The sequence below is a fragment of the Dipodomys ordii genome, unplaced genomic scaffold (assembly GCF_000151885.1).
Source record: "Dipodomys ordii isolate 6190 unplaced genomic scaffold, Dord_2.0 Scaffold112, whole genome shotgun sequence".
Lineage (NCBI taxonomy): Eukaryota > Metazoa > Chordata > Mammalia > Rodentia > Heteromyidae > Dipodomys > Dipodomys ordii.
Window position 1 is genome coordinate 5,345,923 of NW_012267328.1, and position 20,842 is coordinate 5,366,764.

The 20,842-nt window shown below is 41.5% G+C and overlaps 1 protein-coding gene across 1 annotated transcript in view; it reads right to left on the reverse strand.

Annotated features, from left to right (window-relative positions):
• Gabra1 (gamma-aminobutyric acid (GABA) A receptor, alpha 1) overlaps window positions 1–20,744 on the reverse strand; it is a 41,233-nt gene extending 20,489 nt beyond the window's left edge. Inside the window, exons 1-5 of the mRNA XM_013028639.1 lie at window positions 20,668–20,744; window positions 17,473–17,585; window positions 7,910–7,977; window positions 771–991; window positions 17–99 (exon numbers count right to left, since the gene is read on the reverse strand). Coding sequence (XP_012884093.1) covers window positions 17–99; window positions 771–991; window positions 7,910–7,977; window positions 17,473–17,585; window positions 20,668–20,741 — 559 coding nt within the window. The 5' untranslated portion in view covers window positions 20,742–20,744. The remainder of the gene's footprint in view (window positions 1–16; window positions 100–770; window positions 992–7,909; window positions 7,978–17,472; window positions 17,586–20,667) is intronic.
• Window positions 20,745–20,842: the final 98 nt, after the last annotated feature.

Genomic DNA, 20,842 nt, shown 5'->3' on the forward strand with positions numbered 1-20,842 from the left:
GGCAGAGGGCACTCACAGCTCCCGAACTTGAGCGGGCAGGCGTGGGCGTCCATGGGGAAGTCCTCCAGGTGCATGGGGCACTCGGCTCGCACGGTCAGCCTAGGGCAGGACACACACGGGTTAGAAGTCCTCGGAGGCGAACCCGCGGCTGGCGGCCACCTCCGGGCTGAGGCCTGTCCCCAGGGGCGTCGAGGCGGGGCGCGCGTGCGGGCGGAGGCGTGGGGGAGAGGCCCGCCCCGCGAGGCCCTGCGGAGGCCATCTGTTCGTGGTGCGTGCGCATGCGCGTGCGCGCCTGAACCCTGGGCCTTGCGCGCTGTCCCCAGCTCTTCGGCTCCGGCGAGCGCTCTATGCCAGAGCCACCTCCCCAGCCGCGGTCACGGCTTTGAAAAGAGAAGCATTCAGAAAGTGTTTCACGCAACGTGTCTGATCTCACATGACTACAAAGCAATTTGTATCATCTTCTCCATAGCACCTGTAGGTTCCAGCCTCGGCCCTGGGTGCAGGCCACGCCCCCACGGCCCAGGCCACGCCCTCCCCTTGGTACAGGCCACGCCCCTGGTGCAGGCCACGCCCCTGCCGTGCATGGCCACACCCTCCCCTTGGTGCAGGCCACGCCCCCACGGCCCAGGCCACGCCCTCCCTTGGTGCAGGCCACGCCCCCACGGCCCAGGCCACGCCCTCCCTTGGTGCAGGCCACGCCCCTGCCGTGCATGGCCACGCCCTCCCCTTGGTGCAGGCCACGCCCCCTGGCGCACAGCCACGCCCCCCACCTCATGGTGTAGAGCAAGGTCCCGTCCTCGGTGATCCGCAGCAGCTTGTTGGGCATGGTCATGTTGTGCGCCACAGACTTCTTCCCGTTGTGGAAGAAGGTGTCCGGGGTCCAGATCTTACTGGCCATGAGGTTGTTCAGGCGGAGCACTGTCATGGGTCCTTTAAACTTCAGCCGCTCATCCTTCCAGCTTTGCCGGAAAAACACGTCTATTGTATACTCCTGGGCGGTTTGGGGAAACGGAAAAGAGGACACGGTGTCCTATCTTGCAAGGCCAGTAGCTTGCAGAGGGCAGCTGTCGTCATGCGGGAAGCAGAATAGAGGTTAGGTGGTATTTCCAGAAGGAAACTGCGGTGGCGTGGGCACACTGGCTCCTTCTTACAGACCTTTAGGGTGGGGTGTGGCTGAAGGGATAGAATGTCTGCCTAGGAATGGAGTTCAAAACCCCAGCACCACCCCAGGAAAGAAGTAACATGTAATCCCTGATATATTTCTTGAATTAAAAAAAATCCCCAATGTTCACCTTGTTGTGTATGTCAGATGAAGGTAACCTACCACACTGCAGCACTAGAAGACACAAAATGCAATGCAATGAAAAGAAAAGTCATGTTAGAAGGCAGCATGATCAAGAAAACCCTTCAATTAGGTAATCCCAGTCATAAAAGTAAAGCAGAGTGTTCTGTGGGGGCTCCGCCCGAAATTAACAACCAAATCCTAGGCAATCATAGTTTTAAAGTAGGTATAAAAAAAATCTCATCTCCTTTTTTGGCTAAGTAAACATTTTTTTCACCGATAATGTATATAGACTTCCAATCCTCCTACACAGAGAAGATTATGAAAATAAGATATCAATATCCACTGGTAATTAGGATCCCTTCCAGAGAACATGGGGGTTGTGGGGAAGAGGAGGGGAGGGGAAGAGAGAAGAGAGGAAGGAGAGAAGGGAAGGGGGGAGAAGGGTGAGGAGAGAGAGGAGGGGAAAGAAGAGGAGACACAAGAGAGCAAGAATGGAAAGAATTCAGAATGGGCCCATGTGTGCGTGTTTATGGGGTGTGTGTGTATGTGTGATTGTGTTAGATAAGTCCCATGAGAAATGTGTGAGCTTCATCATCATTCACAGCCATTTATTTGAATAAACACAGCATTCCTTATGGCAGGAGCCACAGACAGCACCTGCCAATCTGAAAATAACCAACGTGACTTCTTACCAGTGCCTAAGAATGAAAGAGTAGTACTCCTCCTTGGAATGCTTGTCTCCTGGCATTAAGTTTGGAACTCAGTGGTTTAGAATAAAGATGACCACATTCATTCATCTCCAAAGGCTCCAAACTGGAAGGAACACTAACTTGAAAACATCATGCCATGTGATTTGAATCCTCTAAACTCTGGTGCATCCAAAAGCAGCTGGTTTTGTGGGTTATTCTTAATCTTACACATACCCTCTGCAGGACAGAACTAGTGTCAAGTGTTCAGGCCTTGTGTGTATGAATTTCACTACCTGCCTCTTACCGGGGAATTAAGAAAGATTGGGTAAGGACTGAATGAAGCACTATCCTCTGGCTGAACTCCTTAACTTGTGGAGGAAACCACATTGTTTGTGGATAGTTTGCAACGTGCCAGGCATCATGCTCATTACTGAGATACCAAGAAACCACCTGACGCCATTCCATTGATGTAGGCCATGCAAGCTGCCTCATTTCTTAGGATTTTCTGTCTGGAGTTGGCAGGTGAAAGTCGCCATGATCCATGACCAGAATTTACACACGGCAAACATTTGCTAAGCATCATTAAATTCAGCAGAGAGAGAAACTATTTAGCCCTGAGTGCTGTCAGATGCACTCATGGTGGATGTGATGAGCTTGGAAGAGTATTTCCTTGGAGGAGAGAAGTGGGAGGTGGAGTAGGGACTGCACGGCCAAGGGACGGGGTGACCATTCTGGTCTGCCAGGGAAGCAGGTGGACGGATCTAGTCTGGACCCTGCATTTTCTCTTCCTCTGAACAAGAGCTAGATTTGTGGGAGATGATGTGTGACGCATTTTATCTGCTCTCCAACCGAGCCAGTCAGTCTGCTCCGAAGTACAGGAAAATGGCCACTTATAAATTAAGATTGCAAAGGTGTTCAAGCTGACCAGACCCCTACAGATCTAAACTATTGTCTCCTTTGTCTGCTTCTTCCAGGAATCTGGATTGCTAATAACATAGTTTGAATATAAAATAAGCTTAAAATAGATTTTTTATTATCAACTCTTTGGCAAAACATATCTCAAAGACAATGATTCCATTACAAAATTAGGACTTAATGAGAGTCCTAATAAATACAGGTTTAGTGTGTTGACATCAACCCGGTTTGACTCGGCTACTGGCGCACAATGAAATTCTCAAATTCATTTCAGACATTCTTTTTCTTTCTTCAAATGCTTCAGTAGCCTGTCTCTCTCCCTCTCTTCCTCTGTTCCTCTGTCTACACACACACACACACACACACACACACACAGAGAACAACACTATGAAGTAAATTTCTTTCTAATTTTCCCTCTGTTCAAAGCAGAAATAAAAGCTGAATAACATAATTGAGGGTCAGTCTCAGCCTAACCAAAAGTGTAAATACATATCTATATTATAGATATAGATAGAACTAGATATAGACATATATTTGGGGGGAGGGTCAGTTGTAGGGCTTAAACTCAGGGCTTGGGCTCTGTCCCTGAGCTTCTTTTGCTCAAGGGACAGCACCTCTTCTGGTTTTCTGGTGGTTCATTGGAGACAAGAGTGTCATGGACTTTCCTGCCCAGGCTGGCTTTGAACTGCAATCCTCGGATCTGAGCCTCCTGAGTAGCTAGGGTTACAGGTGTGAGCCACCAATGCTGGGCAAGAGGGTAATTATTTACCCCCCCCCCCATGCTGTGAAAACTGTCCTTGTGTGACCGCCTTAGCAATTAGGTGGCCCTTGGTGGCCCTGGCCAGAGCATGACCTTGCCCCAGGAGGCAGTGTGCATTGTTCAGTAGATTAACAACAGAATTGGTATCTGGACCAAGGCGGGCCAGACCCCTCTTTCATGGAGTTGGAAGGGGAGTCAGACGCCAGGGTCATGGGTGACTATGGACAGAGATTCTCAAGAACAGATCCTCAAGTACTCGCCACCTTCTCGCTAATGCTGTTTCCTAACCTATGAACTAGAGAACATCAACCTGACTGTAACTAGAAGTGGCTTCATACTGGAGAACGGCTGTACAGATTCCTAGAACACAGGAAGCGCTCAAGAAATTTTGCAGTCCATTAGTTATCTCTCATTTTATCATTTTGTCAACAAAAACTTGTGTCAGATTTGTATGCAGCGGAAAGCAAAGAGTGATTGTTTCTTTAGAAAAGCTGCAGAGCAGGAAAAACCTGAAGTAAGTGGAGAAGCAAAGCCTCCTAAAATACAGGACTTTTTGAAAGAGAGCCTGAGCAACTAGAACGTTCTGCTAAAGTACATGGTAGATTTCCGAGTTCCCATCCCCAGCCCAGGGGCAAGGCTCTCAGAGCTACTCTGCCTCCTAGTGCGGGTCCTTGGCCAACGTGAGCCTTCTTGTGAAGACTCGTGACAGTGCATCCTTATGTTCCTAAATCAATCTCCTTCTGAAGTGTTCTCACTCCACCGTGCACCGCCATCTGTGCGTGCCCAGACTGAACACGTTTTAAGCACTCTCGAAAACAGGGCCGATCACGGAGCTGTCTGGATATTTCTGTCACAACCTAGTGCCCTGGGAATTTGCTGTTTGATAGCCAATTAATGGTTTTTAAAATAAACTGAAGGAGCTGGCCTCGTTTTGTGTCCTATTCCAGATGAAGTAGGAGGCCCTGGGGCCCGGGAGTCGGGGGGAGGGGGGGCAGAGGGCGGGAAGGACCGGGCTACAGTTGGTACGATTCACCAATGGGTCACTCTGTTTTGGCAAGAGTGGATGAGAATTATGCTTGGCTGAGAGGCTTCCAATGAGGGCTTGTGAGTATGGCTTATAGAGTTCTATCATGGTGTCTTACATTATATATTCAGTTGTGGTAGACACTGTTACTGATTTTTATTAATTAGGTATTTTATTCTCACATTCAAAATGATAATACTTTTTCTCATTTTTGAAACGCATAGCTTTATCATTTTGATTTCGATCACCTTTAAATCACACTGCCCCTCCCCCTTTAAACATGACCCTCCCATCCTAGCGTGGTTTAAATGATTTGTCTTCTATAGCATGGGGAGGTGATCAGGGACAATTTCACTTGCCGCTTAGCTCATCAGTTGCAGGCCAACGCCTTATTTGATCCCTTGGGAGAATAACTCAAGCCCTGTCTGTTTCAGGCAGGGGGCGTGGTACAGGCGTGGACACTGTTACACTAGATCACACTGCACACAGAACGTCCGTTATGAGGATACCTATGGGTTAAGGTGCATGACAGATCCTAACTCTCTTTCTGAGACAAAATAATCTAATGGAGGGCCAGGAAGGTGGCTCAGTGGTAGAGCACTTGCCTTGCATGCATGAGGCCCTGGGTTCGATTCCCCAGCACCACCTAAGCAGGAAAAAAAAAGCCGGATGTGGTGCTGTGGCTCAAGTGGTAGAGTGCTAGCCTTGAGCTGAAGAGCTGAGGGACAGCGCCCAGGCCCAGAGTTCAGGCTCCATGACCAGACCCCCCCAAAAAATAAAATAATAATCTAATAGATCCTGAAATCTCAATGAATCTGAGACAAACACTCTTCAAGGGAAGAGAAAAATTTGACAGCACTGGTGTTTGAACTCAGGACTTCATGCTTACTAGTCAGGCAAGCTACTACTTGAGCCATGCCTCCAGGCCTCTTAGCTCTGGTTGGTTTTTGAGAGAGAATCTTGCTTCTTGCCCAAACTGTCCTGGACACTGACCATTAGAGACCTGTTATCTAGCACACATGGCTTTGTTGTTGTTGAGAATGGAGGTGGGCTCGTGTGAATTTTTTTGCTAGAAATAGCCTCAAACTGTGATCCTCTTGATCTCAGCCTCCAAGCTGCTTGGATGGTAAGCATGAGTTACCACACCTGATGAGGAGCTAATGTTTTAATCACAGGTGGCTTCCTTCTTACAGTTTCCGAAAATATCGATTGCTCTGTTTTGTGAGGCACCATACCACATGCCAGAGAGTGAGGTCAAATTGTTAGAGAAAACATGATATTTGGATTTCCCAAGACCTTTATTCTATTCTTTCTCAAAAGGCTCAAAACTCAGAAATGAAGGTTTGATTTATTCAGGCCCTCAATAAGACGTCAGTGCTGCTGTTGTTGTTGTTGTTTTAACAATACAGGCTCCTACACTTGTCATCAAGCACGTAATTCAATATTCAACCTAAGCCAGAAGTGCACTAATACTATGAAATTTGTGAGATGACATTATTTTCAATTTTTTGGCCTTGATCTGAGATAAGAAAAATAATGATCAAATGCTACTGGGTATGTAGCCAAAAGCCTAAATGTATCTTATACAGTCCATTTTTTTTCTCTTTTTTTTGCATTCTTTTTTTTTAATTTAATTTTATTTGTGAACATACTGTACAGAGGGGTTACAATTACATGGGCGGGAGCCTAAATGTATCTTATGGTCAATAAATATGATTAGAAAGTAAAAGGCAATGTTAGTTTATTACTATAGTTATCAAAAAGTGTTTTTACGAGGCACTTGGGTTTCAATGTGGGCCTTTGTAAAACTAAAGGTTTTAGATGAATACAGAGAGGAAATTTCCATGAAGAAGATGGGGAATCAGAGACAACTGAGATAAAAGCAATAACAGCTCATTTTTATTGAAGACTATTGATAGAGTCTTGATTTACATATCTCATTTAAATTCCTAACAATCCTACTGGCACAGGCAACCATCATAATCATTTGAGAGAATGTTGGAAATGCAATGGATTTGACCAAGATCCCACAGCCTGTAATCCTGCAGCCTGTGTTGCTACCTTAGAGAAAGCAAGCAGTTCATATGGCAAACTAATGAGGGCCGCCGGGTGCAGGTGGCTCACACCTGTAATCCTGGCTACTCAGGAAGCTGAGATCTGAGGATCACGGTTCAAAGCCAACCCGGGCAGAAAAGTTCATGAGACTCTGATCTCCAATAAACCACTAGAAAATCAGAAGTGGCGCTGTGGCTCAAGCAGTACAGTGCTTGCCTTGAGCTGAAAGAGCTGAAGAAACAGCGCCCAGGCCCAGAGTTCAAAAACAACTAGCCTAGGGCCAATGGTGCATGGTTCTGAGCTCAATGGAAGCCAGACATGACAGTTTGACTTTGGCTTTTAGCCAGAATGATTCTGCAGCTTTTATTGTGAGTCACTCTGAACTACCTTCTAAGACTTTTTGACTAACTGCTAACATAAGAAAGAGCATTAAAAAAAAAAGTTCAATTGATGTAGCTGTGAAGTATTCATAGTGGAATGTCTTCATGGCTTCTTTATGACATTTCACTTATAGTCGTTTGACCATTACAAATTCAGAAACATAAAGTATCTGCAGAGTTCTACTGATTTATCAACTCCCATCTGGTAGACTGCAAATTCATGTTGACTTAGTTGCCTTAGGGGAAAAACATGAAATATATATGCAAATATATCAAATATGTCATATATATATAATTTTATTCCCACTTCTGGTCATAATTTGCTACACTTTTTGCAATGAAGCAGAACCTTTCCTACCCGAGGGTTTACCATACCTGTTTCTCTCATGCTGCTCAAGTGCTCCCTCAACTTCAATAGCCATTTCTCCTTTATGGCAAAAATAATCCTTCAGAGACCACAGAATTAGTGGCTGTCCTGTTCTCTGTCAACTTAACACTCTTGCATCAACTTAGCCTCCTAAGTCCTGGTGTAGGATGGAAACCAAGGCACGGTAGTCATGTAAAGGACAGAGAAGAAGGGTTGATTGATCTGGGAAGCAAATGGCATACACACACGCACACCCCACTCACAGATACATTCTACTCTAGAATAGATACTAGACATGCAGAAACAGGAGACACAACCAAGCCTTCACAGATTGCTCCGTACACAAACGATTCCATAAATATTCAGTCTATATTTTCCTCTCACCACTTCAATGTAAAAACAAACCCAAAAGAACTAAAGCGGCCATCACTTACCATATCATGGTCGGAAACAGGTCCAAAGCTGGTGACGAAAATGTCCGTCTTCACTTCGGTCACGCGCTCTGATGGAGCAGGAAATTGGGCCAGTGAGTTTTTCGCAAGTCCCTCATTAGATCTCACACCACACCCTCCCACCCGAATGGGAAATTCATTGGCTTTGATTAGCTACTAAAACTGGTCCACTGAATAGTCCTGATAATTTACTGCTTACATTGGAAATTTCACAGTTAATATTTTCAGTGGAGAACAGAGGCTGCACATGTACCGCCCTGGGTACATGAATGAATTCTTCAAGAAGGGACGGACACTCTTGCTTGAATGTTACCGAATCACTTTATGTAGTAATAAAAATATGTTAGCAGGGTAATACACTTTAAATATTTTTACACAGGTTCCTCAGGCACACATAGACTGCTCTTGGGAATTCTGTAGTCGACTTTTGCAAGCTTTATTAACTCTTGAAGACCTCAAAAGTATGTTTTAGAAATGACCGCTTTCTTGTAGTAAAGTTTAACTAAATTATCCAAATTCACCCCGGGGGAAATATTGGACAACAAAGGGAAGTGTTTTTAATTTTGAAGATAAGGCAGACCTATTGTGGCATAGATTCTGTTGCACGTTCCATGTGTTTTCATTATCGGCCTCTGATGGCATATATATAAAACCAATAAAACACTTCTACTGTAGTTCTGTGACAACTCAACAGGGACGCCTTCACAGAAATACAGTCCCTCATCAAGAAAGAGAAAAATGTTGATTGCATAAAAGGGAACAGTTGGTTGAAGGGTGGCAATGTCATTTTCACCTTAGCTCCGAGAACTAACAGTCCAGAAACTCCATACATTTGCTTCTCTGGCCTGGGGTAGGATATGATAAACACAGTTCTATCCACGAGCAATAAAATCCTTTGACGGCAGAGCTGTTAGCCATCCATCTCAACTTCTCTTCCATCTTCCGTGAGGGTTCCCGCTCTAGTCCCTTCTAGATTTCTCCAACATGTATCCCTCTGTGCTAGCTAGCCCCCTCTCTCTAGGCCCATGCATTCTTTTGTACTAGGCTGGCATTTAACTAGCATATCAGGACCACTTTTTAATTTTAAAACAATCGGGAAAAAATACAAGGCTATGTCACTTATTCACAAAAACTGCATATACAAGATAAAGTTGATTTTCTCCTTCTCTTTTGGCATTTCATTTCTATATGAAGCAATAAAGCCATCACTTGGATTTTCTTTGAGATAATAAGATATACACTTATCATCGTGAAAAGGACCAAAAACAAACAAAAAACACAACAGATATGAGAGCTATGGGCATATGTTGAATCTAAATTATTTCATACCAAATATCCCCCTTATTGGAATAAGTCTGCTGCTTCATATTTATACATAGTATACATAAATTCCCTGCAATTTAACTTCTGCTTTAACTATGGTCAGAAGAATTCATACCTAATTTAATTATATTCCAACATGTAAGTCTTGATCAAACCAAATGCTTCTTATTGTGCTTTTAACAGTATTCCTTCATTAACCTCATAGTGCAAGGCTCAGTTTGAGATCTCTATAATGTATCATCTATATCCTATAGATTATAGGAACTAAAATTATATTAGTCCCTAAGTCTCCCCAGACAGGGATTAGAGTCAAATATCACTGCACATGACTTTTTTTTTAATTTGGGGAATGATAATCCTGATCACACACAGGCCCACTTTTGGCAGCTTGAGTCTGCCCTCCTGGAGATTTCTCATCAATACCTGTCTCTTGAGTGTGGCAGAATATATGCTGCACATTCAGAGAAATCCTCCGGCCAGACAGCTTTCCAGAATGACTCACTCTGTGAGTTAGGAGCCACTAGTTTGTGTTATTTTGTACGATACAGCATCATGAAGAAGAGAGAGATCAACTCACTAAATAGCGGCATGATTTTCCACCCATTAAGTTGTAGATTGCTAATAGGGAACTACATAAGAATCAAATTTTAAATTACCTAAATGGCTTTTTCTGAAGATTTTACCACCAATCAAACAATGTAAAACAAAGTTACGTTTAGATACATTTATTTCTGTGCATAATTGCCTCTGTGCCACACAGAGATTAGACATAAATGGAAAGCAATTTACATAAATGACTGGGCCTACATTTTTCAAGTCTATTTTTTTCCTATTTTATCTATCTTTGGCTATAAACTTATTTACCATACAAGTTTACCATCTGCAGATACTTCATCTTACTTTATTCCCAGCCATACTCCCTTGAGATTCTCTGAAATTCGCCACTGCAAGATTCCAATGCAAATAACCTGAACTGGGAGGAGAGGGGTGAACATCATATCATGTGTCCCTAAATGACCTTAGAGCCACACATGCACATGCATATATCATTACAGCTTCTGACTATGCTCTACACACACACACACACACACACACACACACATATTTGCTTTCTATTCTAACAAAAGACTCCATATTACAAAACTGGAGGAGGCTGATAAAGACCAAAAAGACTAGTTAACCATGAAGTGTAAAGGGAAGGGGTGTAAGGAAATGGAAAGACTTGGGGAAAAAATCATATTAAACCAAGTAAGCCATACCCAAAGAGACATAGGTCGCATTGTCCTCTCATTCGTAATCAGAATATGCCTGTAAATCTACAAGAAAATCAATGGATGGTAAAAGACAAAAAAATTACACACAGACATGAACATGGTAAACAGGACTCTAAACATTCACACGGTGAGACCAAAGGAGGGCATTCTTAGGAGAGGATCACAAGGGCTCAATAGCTGTGTGCCTCTGACCATATGAAACTATAAAACGATGTTTATCACAATGAACTCCAAGCAAGGGAACAAGAGGTTTTTGTTATTTACTTTTTGTTTTGTTTTGTTTTTATTTTTCTTCTTTGTAGCTGTTTTTGATATCTGTACCATCTGTCTTGTATGTAAGTTTACCTGTTTGGGAAAGGATAAGGGGAAAAACAGAAATGGTAGGACAAATGCAGCAGTGATACACTCACTAGACACTTGGTTGAAAATGAACTCTACAACCTGTGGGGAAGGGGGGGAAGGGAGGGAAAAACAAGGAGAAAAAAAAGAGGTGACACTGTTCAAAAAGAAATGTACTCAATACCTGATTCACATCACTGTAACCCCTCTGCATATCACCTTTACAATAAAAACAACAAATTCGTAAATAAATGAATAAGGGGAGGGGTCAGAAGCAAGGAAAATTCCACATACCACCAGTTATTGACAGATGGCAACGTAAGAGGAGGAAGACCAAACTTTCCCTATTGTTTCCCTTCTAACCCATTTCTCTTGCCACATACTGAAATAACTAGCTTTGATTTATCATCAGCTGTTACAAGGAATGTCTGGTGAATGTTTCCCTAACCTGAAAACCCTGCTTGTTCCATATTTCTGGAAACATTTTATGTAAATGTAGTCAACCTTAGTTACCTGTGCATTTCCCAAAATTAATCAGGGATCTTACTCTAATAAAACATTTTAGGAAAAAAAACTGTAGAGTAAGCTTGAGGTCAATGTAATGCATTGTGTTGTTGTTATAAAAAGCATTTTTTCCAGCATAAATTTAGGAAATCAAGTAATAGAGTTTGCACTCCAGTGTGTGCACCTGACTATGTCACCCATACTTGCAGCCTTTACAAAAGTTTATCTATAAGGCTGGGAAGGTGGCTCAGTGGTAGAGTGCTTGCCTTGCAGGCATGAGGCCCTGGGTTCGATTCCTGAGTACCACATAAGCAGAAAAAGCTGGAAGTGGTGCTGTGGCTCAAGTGGTAGAGCACTCGCCTTGAGCTGAAGAGCTGAGGGACAGCGCCCAGGCCCAGAGTTCAGGCCCTATGACTGAAAATCAATTTTTTAAGTTTATCTATAAACAATATAGTACAAATATTGTATTATATATTCTGACTCCCAATTGATATGTTTTCCCTTTATAAAGCTACAGTGCTAATATCCTGCTAATAAGTATTGAAATAATAGATGTTTTGAAGTGATCATTCAAGAAGATGATTAGTATAGGAAATACAAACAAGAGTTGCAGTGTAATAAAGTCAGAAGTGAGCACGTTGGCTTAGAAGATGCAGTGTTCCAGTTTTGACTCAGATTGTCCTTGAGTATAAGATGTATTATTTTAGGTACAATCATATAATCTTTGTGACGCCAGTTGCTCACGGTTTGAATGAAGAAATAATGCCTACAAAATGGAATGCAGATTACAGTGTGAAGGTACTTCCAGAAGTATTTTGGGGGGTTGTTAATTTAGCCTCTAAATGTTCACTTGGTATTTTCTATATGCCAGCTAGGCTCAGCTCCAGAGAAGAATAGAAAGGACGGGCATTGACCACAATGCAGAAATTCCGTTCCTTTGTATTGCTCACAGCTGTTTATAGGGAAAACATTTTAGATTGATTAGGAAGGTAGATAAGTACGTAGGTAGGTAGGTAGGTAGGTAGGTAGGAAGATACATACATACATACATACATACATACATAAATACATACATACATACATACATACATAGTAGATACATAGAGACATAGATAGATAGATAAACAGACATACAAGTAGATAGATGATAGATGTAAGTATGTATCTAGCTATGTACACAAATTTTCCTAGTGAAATTCAGCTTTCTACATGCTCTGAAAGAATGTCTTTTGAATGCTGACATTTGAGTTGAACAACAACAAAATTTCATTGATGGCTAGGTCTAAGAAAAGACCAGAAACAAACAAGACAAAGGACCTGAGGTGAGAATAAACTTGGGTTTTAAGAAAGAGCCCAGCCTATCCAGAGCTGGAGCTTCTAGCGATCACTGTCTAGAGGCAGTCTTGGCTGAAGAGGCGTTTATTTGGAAAGCAGCTGACCTTCCTAATGCCAGAGGAAGCCTTTGGGTACAGAAGTGACAGGATGCGCCCTGCGGCTTAGGAAGGTACCTGATGCTGCTGTGCATAGTGAGTGGTAAACATGGCCGTCCTAAAAGAGACCGAGAGGGAGTGACTGGAGACGGCTTGCTAGACGTTGGTTTGTCTGTCCACACAGAGGTTCGTGGGGCATGGAGGCTGCATGGACGTGTCTTAGTCACCCCTCGCAGCCACATGCATTTCAAGATGCTGCTTTCAACTAGTGCTGTTTGGGACTGGAGAACCCCCTGGCTCCCTCCCAACTCCAGCTCAGTGGCACCTCCCTGCAGCCATGTTCCCGCTGTGCCCACCGCCAAAGCAACATCTCTGCTCCTTGTCTGTCACTCATTTCTGTTCTTTCCCCTCTGGTTTTTATGTGGAGCTATTTAATTTTGCCTATAGTTAGCTAATGAGTCTAGATCAAGAGTAGACAGCCAAGTTTCAGGACATCAAATCAATCTGCAACGCTTCTGTATTTGGGGATTCCAACAAGTTAGCTCTGAGTAGGAAAGGTCAGTTTTGTTGGAGTAGGCATTTATCCCATTTTCCTGGAGAAATCACCCTTTTCTTCTCTCCTTGTAAAGGAGTGTTTTCTACCAGCAGAGGAGCCTTGGAGGAAGGGGTTTGGTTTGGGCTCTAAAAATAGGAGATGTTGTATTTCCTGGTGCAGCATTTTAGTTACGTGACAATTACATATAGCAATCTTATATATTCTCTCCCCAGGACCTCTTTTCTTTCTATTAAGTTTCTCAAAAACAAAAAACAAAAAAAAAAACCACCCATCTGTGATGATCTCATCAAGATTTACATCTCAGACCCATGACATTTTTCAAATATTACAATTCACCTTCTGCCATAAATAAGCAATTTTCAACAGAAAACATTTTCTAAAGGTCCTATACTGGTAAACCCTATTAAACAAAAAAAGATCAAGTAGTAACAGAAATCAAATGCAACTTGTTTTTTATAACACTGGCCTCTGTGAGTTGAGTATGGTCTCAGCAGCTTTCTAATATTTCAAGAAGTGCTTGGCGCTGATCAGATAGAGATGGTTATTCACAAGAGGCAAGGTGAGAGTACAGTTTTATAAACAAGCTAGAACATTCCTTTGGCTACGTCAGTGAATCTTTTAGACAAGCTGGACTCATGAGCTGACTGCGGGAATTGCTGAGTGGCTCTCCCGCTCATTTAGCAGTTCCCTTTGGTAACTTTTTCCTCTGAAACTCAGCTGAGTTACAGATTACTTAAGCACAGTATTTCTGTGTTTAAAGAAGTAGGTTGAATTAGCCAAATCTGAGCATCTCTACACCTTGCATTAAAACACAGCAAAACAATATGTTCAAAAGGAAAGATTCCAAGATTTTAACTAAAGATTTCATAACAAAGACCATTTTCTGGTGAAGGTAACAGCAAGAAGAGATTTGCATAAGCTGAACCTTTTTGACTTTCAGATACGTTGTCAGCAGAGTCTTTTTATTTTATTTAACAGTGCCATATTATGACACATCTTGTGTCTATTTTTGAAATCCTGTTTGTAATATAAATATAAAATATGTGTTGTAACACTAGTTAAATATGAATACAGTTTTTGTTTCAGATCTCAGTATCACATGAGATGCAAACTAATAATAAAAGTTTTAAGAGTATCAATCATCTTGTAAACTCCAGCTAGATCAAATTTGAATTTTAAAACGAGCATTTTACGCTTGCACGGAAATGCTATAATAAACTTTGTACAATTAAAATGTGCCAATAAAATGTACGTATCCTCCAGTAAAGTTTTACAAACTCACACAAAATATCACACAAATTATTGTTTTTGTGGCACGCTCTCAGTTTTCTAGTTTTTTTTTAATGTTTTTAGTAAACAACCTAACACGTAAGCTATCAGGAATATAGCAGAGATCAAGTCCACTCTCCGTCTGAATTTCTATTCTCTCTACCCATCAGACTGCAATGGTCACATCGTGTGGCCAGAAGAAGGATGTTGCTTATTTTTGAAGGCTTGATGCCTTCCTTGGGAACTCAGCTTTGCATCTCTGCCCATGGAGTATTTATTCCATCCCCAGAGTGCAAACAGAGCCAGTATGAACACACGTCACATTTGCCCCACATCTGTGAAGCTTAACATTATTTGATTTTTTTTTCTTTGAGACACCACTGATAGAATCACAAGCACTGAGGAGAAAACTTGGAAAAAATTAACTCAATCTTGTCTGCACAAGCGAGCCTGGAGGTCCACCCAGCAGCTCAGCCTTGGCCTCTGCCCTTCTGCTTTTCCACCCTTCCTCCCTGTCCTCTGCCTCTCCTCTGCCCTGCTCAGCTCTTCATCTTCTGTCTTTTCTGTCCTGTTCTTCTGCTCACTTTTTCTTTAACTTTCTTCTGACTTTTATCTTTCTCCTATCAAGTCTGTTATTCTTGTACATTGACCGGGCCTCAGATGAAAGCTTCTCAAAAACACGTTCAGCTCCCTACTTCTCTCCTTCGCCACGAAAACGTTTACAAGTGAGACTCCATTCAATAGTTATTGACTATTTAATTTGTATTTTCTAGCTATTGATCCTTCCAATCCATGTTTGTTTAGAGTTTTCCTTTACTTCATATTTGAAATATGAACCTGGTTAGCTTGTTTTTCTCTTTTAGCTCCTGAGGAGAATATATTAGACTCTTAGATCTCTACATACTCTACTCTATTTTACCACTCTGATCTTGAAAAAAAGAATTCTTCCTGAGTATTGTATTTTTATGTCCTACAACAAAAGTAAACTTTTCAAATAGTGTTACACTATCTCCCAATATCTTCTATCATTCTAGCTACTGGATCCAAGCTTCTCCAAAGAGAAATTTTATACCTTCTGATGCATTATGTGTTTCTGCACAAATAAGTCATGATGAATTTGCACATGGAAACATTTCTTACATTAGTCTCAAATTTCAGCTTATCACAGTTTTCTATTTTCTGAGGATATTCAGAATAAAATATCCTTGTCTGTTGCATGGTTGTTACCTTTTATGAAATCAGACTTTTCTCATAACAAAGAATATAGCAGATGTCTTTTTCTTTTAAAAGAAAGTAACCTAGCTTAGATCACAGATTTACTAAGAGGAGACTTTTACCTTGCTTAGACTCTAGATAGAATCTTTCAGGTACTTTCATCTACATAATCTTTTCATCTGAAAACAAATCATTCATGTCAAAAAATAAAAGGTCTGTTTTTCAATAGAAAGTTACTGTAATCCATGTCATCCTTAAAATACCAGAAATGTATAGGAAAAGTGAAATTAAATAATGTATTCATGAAGGAAAAAATTATTGTAATTTTAAATTATACTAGCCAGAAATTGTACTACCATGATTTTCTAATTTGATAGCTGATTCTATTTTTTTATCAATGTCTTAAAAATACATCTCATATTAAAATTAGTTTTCTAGTGATCGATAATATTAAAATACATGCAAAATATTGATGACCCCTTAATAAACACTTCTCACTTATCCTTTAAGGATTAAAGATACATTTTTGAAGCCTCTGAGACACTAATGAAATTTTACAGCTTCATGCCTACCATTAAAGATGCAACACTTTTTTTTTTAATCACTGTAGAGCTGAGGATGTAGCTCAGTCGCAGAGTTTCCTGAGCTTCACAGGGTCCCTGGTCCAGTCCCTAGCTCTGCAAATAACGAATCTGAAATCCTTGCTACCTTTTGGTTTTAAAACCAGTGTTTGCATTCTTAAGCTTCTGTGCTATCAAAATGCTCTCTTACTATTGACATTAAATAGTTTCAACAAGTAATTTGGAGACGATGTCACATCCGTGCTATTTCGGAAGCGTCCTATGCAGGACTGTGAATGCTGACTTCCTTCCTCACTGTACTGGTTTTTCCTCTAAGATCAATATTTTGATTTGGCTTCTTTATCTTTAAGTAAATAAGATTGTTTGGTTATTTTACCCACGGATAATTCAAATTAGCTTGTAATTTCTGGAAATATTTAATACTGTGGTTATATGTCTACACATTAAGCTCTAGTTTCTTCTCAAACAGAAGCTTATCAATATAACCAGTTAAGCGGTATGCCAAGAAAAAAAATCTTAGTACAGAAAACTGAAATGTGAGTTCAAATGCTTTAAAACACACGCACGCACACACACACACACACACACAAATGCCATCTCTCTCATTCACCTTTGATCCTAAAGGTAATGGATAACTTAACAGGAAATAGTAGATCGATACGTAATCTACTAAAATAAACGTTTGAAGCCATAGAATCAGAAATGTCCTGTTGGAATTCAGTGCAAACAGTAGTTCCCTAGGACGATGGCAGAGTTGATAGTCTGGAAACCAGAATGGCGTCTCCTTCCCATCCGCACAATCATAATTATTAGAGAGAAAGCGAGTAAATGTAGCCTCTTCGAGCATCAGGGTGAAAATTGTGTATCTGTCTTTCAATGCGTTTCACTAGGTGCACAACATATCAGCACATTGAATGCATATTAAACTATTAACAGTAGGAGTAATTACTAACCTACATGCTACTCTGGTACTCTTCTCATTGCCATTTAAAGGAAAGCAAGGCTGTAATTGTAATGCCTTCGTATTCTTCTCTAAAACAAAAATAGGACTTACCCCCCAATCCTGGTCTCAGGCGATTATCATAACCATCTAAGAGTCGGTCCAAAATCCTAGTGAAGACAGTGGTGTTGTCTTTAAGTTCATCTTGTAACGAGGGCTGTTCATGGCTGAGAAAAGCATAAAGAGAAGCTAGGACTCAATTATACATTTCAACCAAAACCTCTGTTCAGTTAAAACTTTTTTGAGATTTTCCCTGCTTTCTTTTCTATTGAGCCTTTGAAAATTCCTTCTGGAGAGTTAAAAGAATATCCATACTATAACCATTAGCATACCCTCTTTATTCATGATAAGCTCTTTTTTTCTATTCCTTCTAAATATGGGAGGAAAGTTCTAGGAAATGAGTTCTACTCAGACTGAGATCTAATTTCTCAGTTCTCAACGCGTTCGTTATGTTGCAATGTATGTCTTCTCTGTATCAACAAGAATGTCAACGCTGTGCAAGCAGAGACCAAAGTTTTAAAAATACCTATGTAGAAGGTAGAAGGGAGTTTTGAAAATAGTTGAGTTTGCTTTTTAATTTCAGAGGTAGCAGAACCTCAACTTTTCCCTATTAACAACCTTTTATCCATTTTCTGTGGCCTTGGGCTTTGGTTGTTGTTTTGACATGATATTTAAGAAAGAAACATTCAAAACGTATTTCTTAGGTTCATTATATTTTAATCAAGGTGAAAAGTCCCCCTTCCCCTTCAGAGTTATGATGCCATTTTAAAAAGTTGTTCAACTCTCCAGTTAATGTGCATCCTCTCTGGATGTAGGCATAGTCGTCTTTTAAAAAGACGAAGTTAATGCTCCACTGAACTGTAGCACAGTTTGTCGTAAGACAACATTCATGGGCAAAGCATGACGTAGAACTCAAGTTTGTTCAACCTGTGCATGAGACTTCATTACCATCCTTCTATAGACAAAGAAATGATGAAATGACTCATATCTAAATATTTCTGTTTGAGGTTGTCGCATATATCTCTTACCATTATTAGTCTTTCATTTACAAACTTCAGAGTGACTATAATTCAAATATGGTGTGTTTCTTGTATCAACTTTAATACATCTTTGCTCATGGAATGGTATTTTATGTAATGATTAGCGTGACACTTCCAAAATCCTTTGAGAGGAGCGTTTTCTATCTTAGGATGGATCACTCTTGGTGACAGATTTCAATGACAGCTCTGACCTTGAATTTAAAGTATGCAGGGTGTAAACTAAGAAAGGGCCACGTTATCTGTAACTTTCCATTTTCTATTCACACTTTCTTCCTTCCCTCTTGTGTGCTTCTATGGTTGATAAGTACAGGAGAAAATGTATCATTTTCAACAGAATTCACTTATTTGGTGGGAGCAAGAAATACAATCAATTATCATTTCAGAATTACTGTTGTGCAAGTAACTAATTTTGTATGGGCAAGATGCAGTAATCATTTTTCAGATGAAGTTTTCATTGAATAAGTTTTGAATGACTATGTGGACTGTATGTCTATGAAGCAGTTTTCATTCTCCTAAACAACATTAATGCCACACATTTTGTTAAAATTGAACATCTTGCTATTTTTCAAAAACTCAGATTTTCAGTTAGTTCTGTGACTTCCAGTACATCTCCCTGGCAGATGACAGCAGTAAAGCAATAGATAGTTTTCTGAATGTGATTATTTCTACAAACTCATTGTCACAAACCTAGCTGCCATGCAGGCACTTTTGAAGGATATTGGAAGGTCATCTTGATAAAGGTGGAAGAGGAATGCTAGAACACCTTAAGCCATAGAGAACTTCTAAAAGAGAACCCAAAGGCAGAAAGCAATGTGAAAGGGAAGGGGAGAAAAGGTGAAACGGGGTGACACGCAAAGTTGCTAAATTATTCATACAATCCTTGGAGCCCAGGGTCCCTATTCACCTGCGTCTCCTTTATTTTCCACAACTTATGTAAAATCCAAGTCATGTGTCTCTCTCTGTATTTTGTTGTTTCGATGTTGCGTTTGCCAATTGGCATTCTGACACCAATGCTCCAAATTAGCCCCGTCTGCCCCCCAAAAATACCAGCTCTTCCATCATATGTGGGAAGAAACCTTTCTTTTATATGATTTCCGAATCAGATTCTTCCTCGTTTGGATTTTTAATATACTATGTCACATTGTAATTGCCACTGAACCTTCGGGAAAAAAAGCTCAAGATGACTTATTTGGGAATCAACAGTCGTGCTAGTGTAGAGTGTTCCAAAATGAATATAAAATTTTGAAGCGAAATGTCAGTTGCAATACCTGATTTTGATTCCACACGAAGCATGGTATAATAAAACGCTGATCACTACCTCCACCTACAGGTCGGTACATTCGTAACACTTCATACAGTCAGAAGCACTGAAGACCACTTAACGCCTCGAATTAGGAGTACCTGACACTAATGTATGACCCGCTCCTTACAGATTTACCATGCATGATATTAAAAATAACAACAGACAACTTCTCAATTTAAAAAAAACCTCTTAAGCCCACATCTTTCCGGGTTATTCCATCTCTCTACCTTTTGTTGAAGAGTTTACTTTCCTTTTCTGGGGAAGGATGTGAGGGATTTGCCATCTGTGCAATCGACAGATTGAATTTAAGGACTGTCGAAATAGGCCACACAGTAAATATTGAATAGAAGAAGAAGAGTCTTTCACCTTTTGGACCATATTCCAGCACTTTTATCTTCTATTCTTGATTAGATCATTAGGAACTATTTCAAATGCGGTTAAACTTACACATTGTTTTTTCTCATTCACTTTTCTGGGTAGCTTAACTAGAGCTGTTTTCTAAATCCATGGTTCATATACCCCACACGTATGGCTTCTGTCATTGATGGTTTGCAGGCGTGACATACACATGCACTTATGCAGGTGTTGGCTTAAACTTTCCGCCTGCGGCTCGGTGCTCTCCACGACTGCCACGCGATTCCAGCACGCGAGGCGTGCGGACGCTCCCCCAAGTTCACTCTGCCCCAGAAACCAGCGGTGACAGTGGCACACCAGCACCGACCCGAGGGGCAGCCCGGGCTGCTTCCAGTGCCTTCTAGGGTGGAGAGGAGGTGACCTAAACTAGAGTTGGTTGAATTCCCCTTAGTCACGGATTCACCCACGGCTCATTCCTTCCCGGTGGTGGCGTGCGGGGCCAGGGCCCGGCCGCCGCGCCCCGACAATGTAAAGTAAGGTAAAGAGTCCCACCTTCTTCCCGTGAGCGCGCTGAGAAGCAGGGTCCAGGCCCAGAGCAGGTCGGAGAGGCCCGGGCAGCTCTTCATCCCCGGCTTCGGCGGCTGGAAAGTGGAGGGAGGCGCGTCAGGCCCGGGGCACTGGCGGCCGAGGCCGCGCGTGCTCGGCGTGGGGAGGCGGCCGCGCGGGC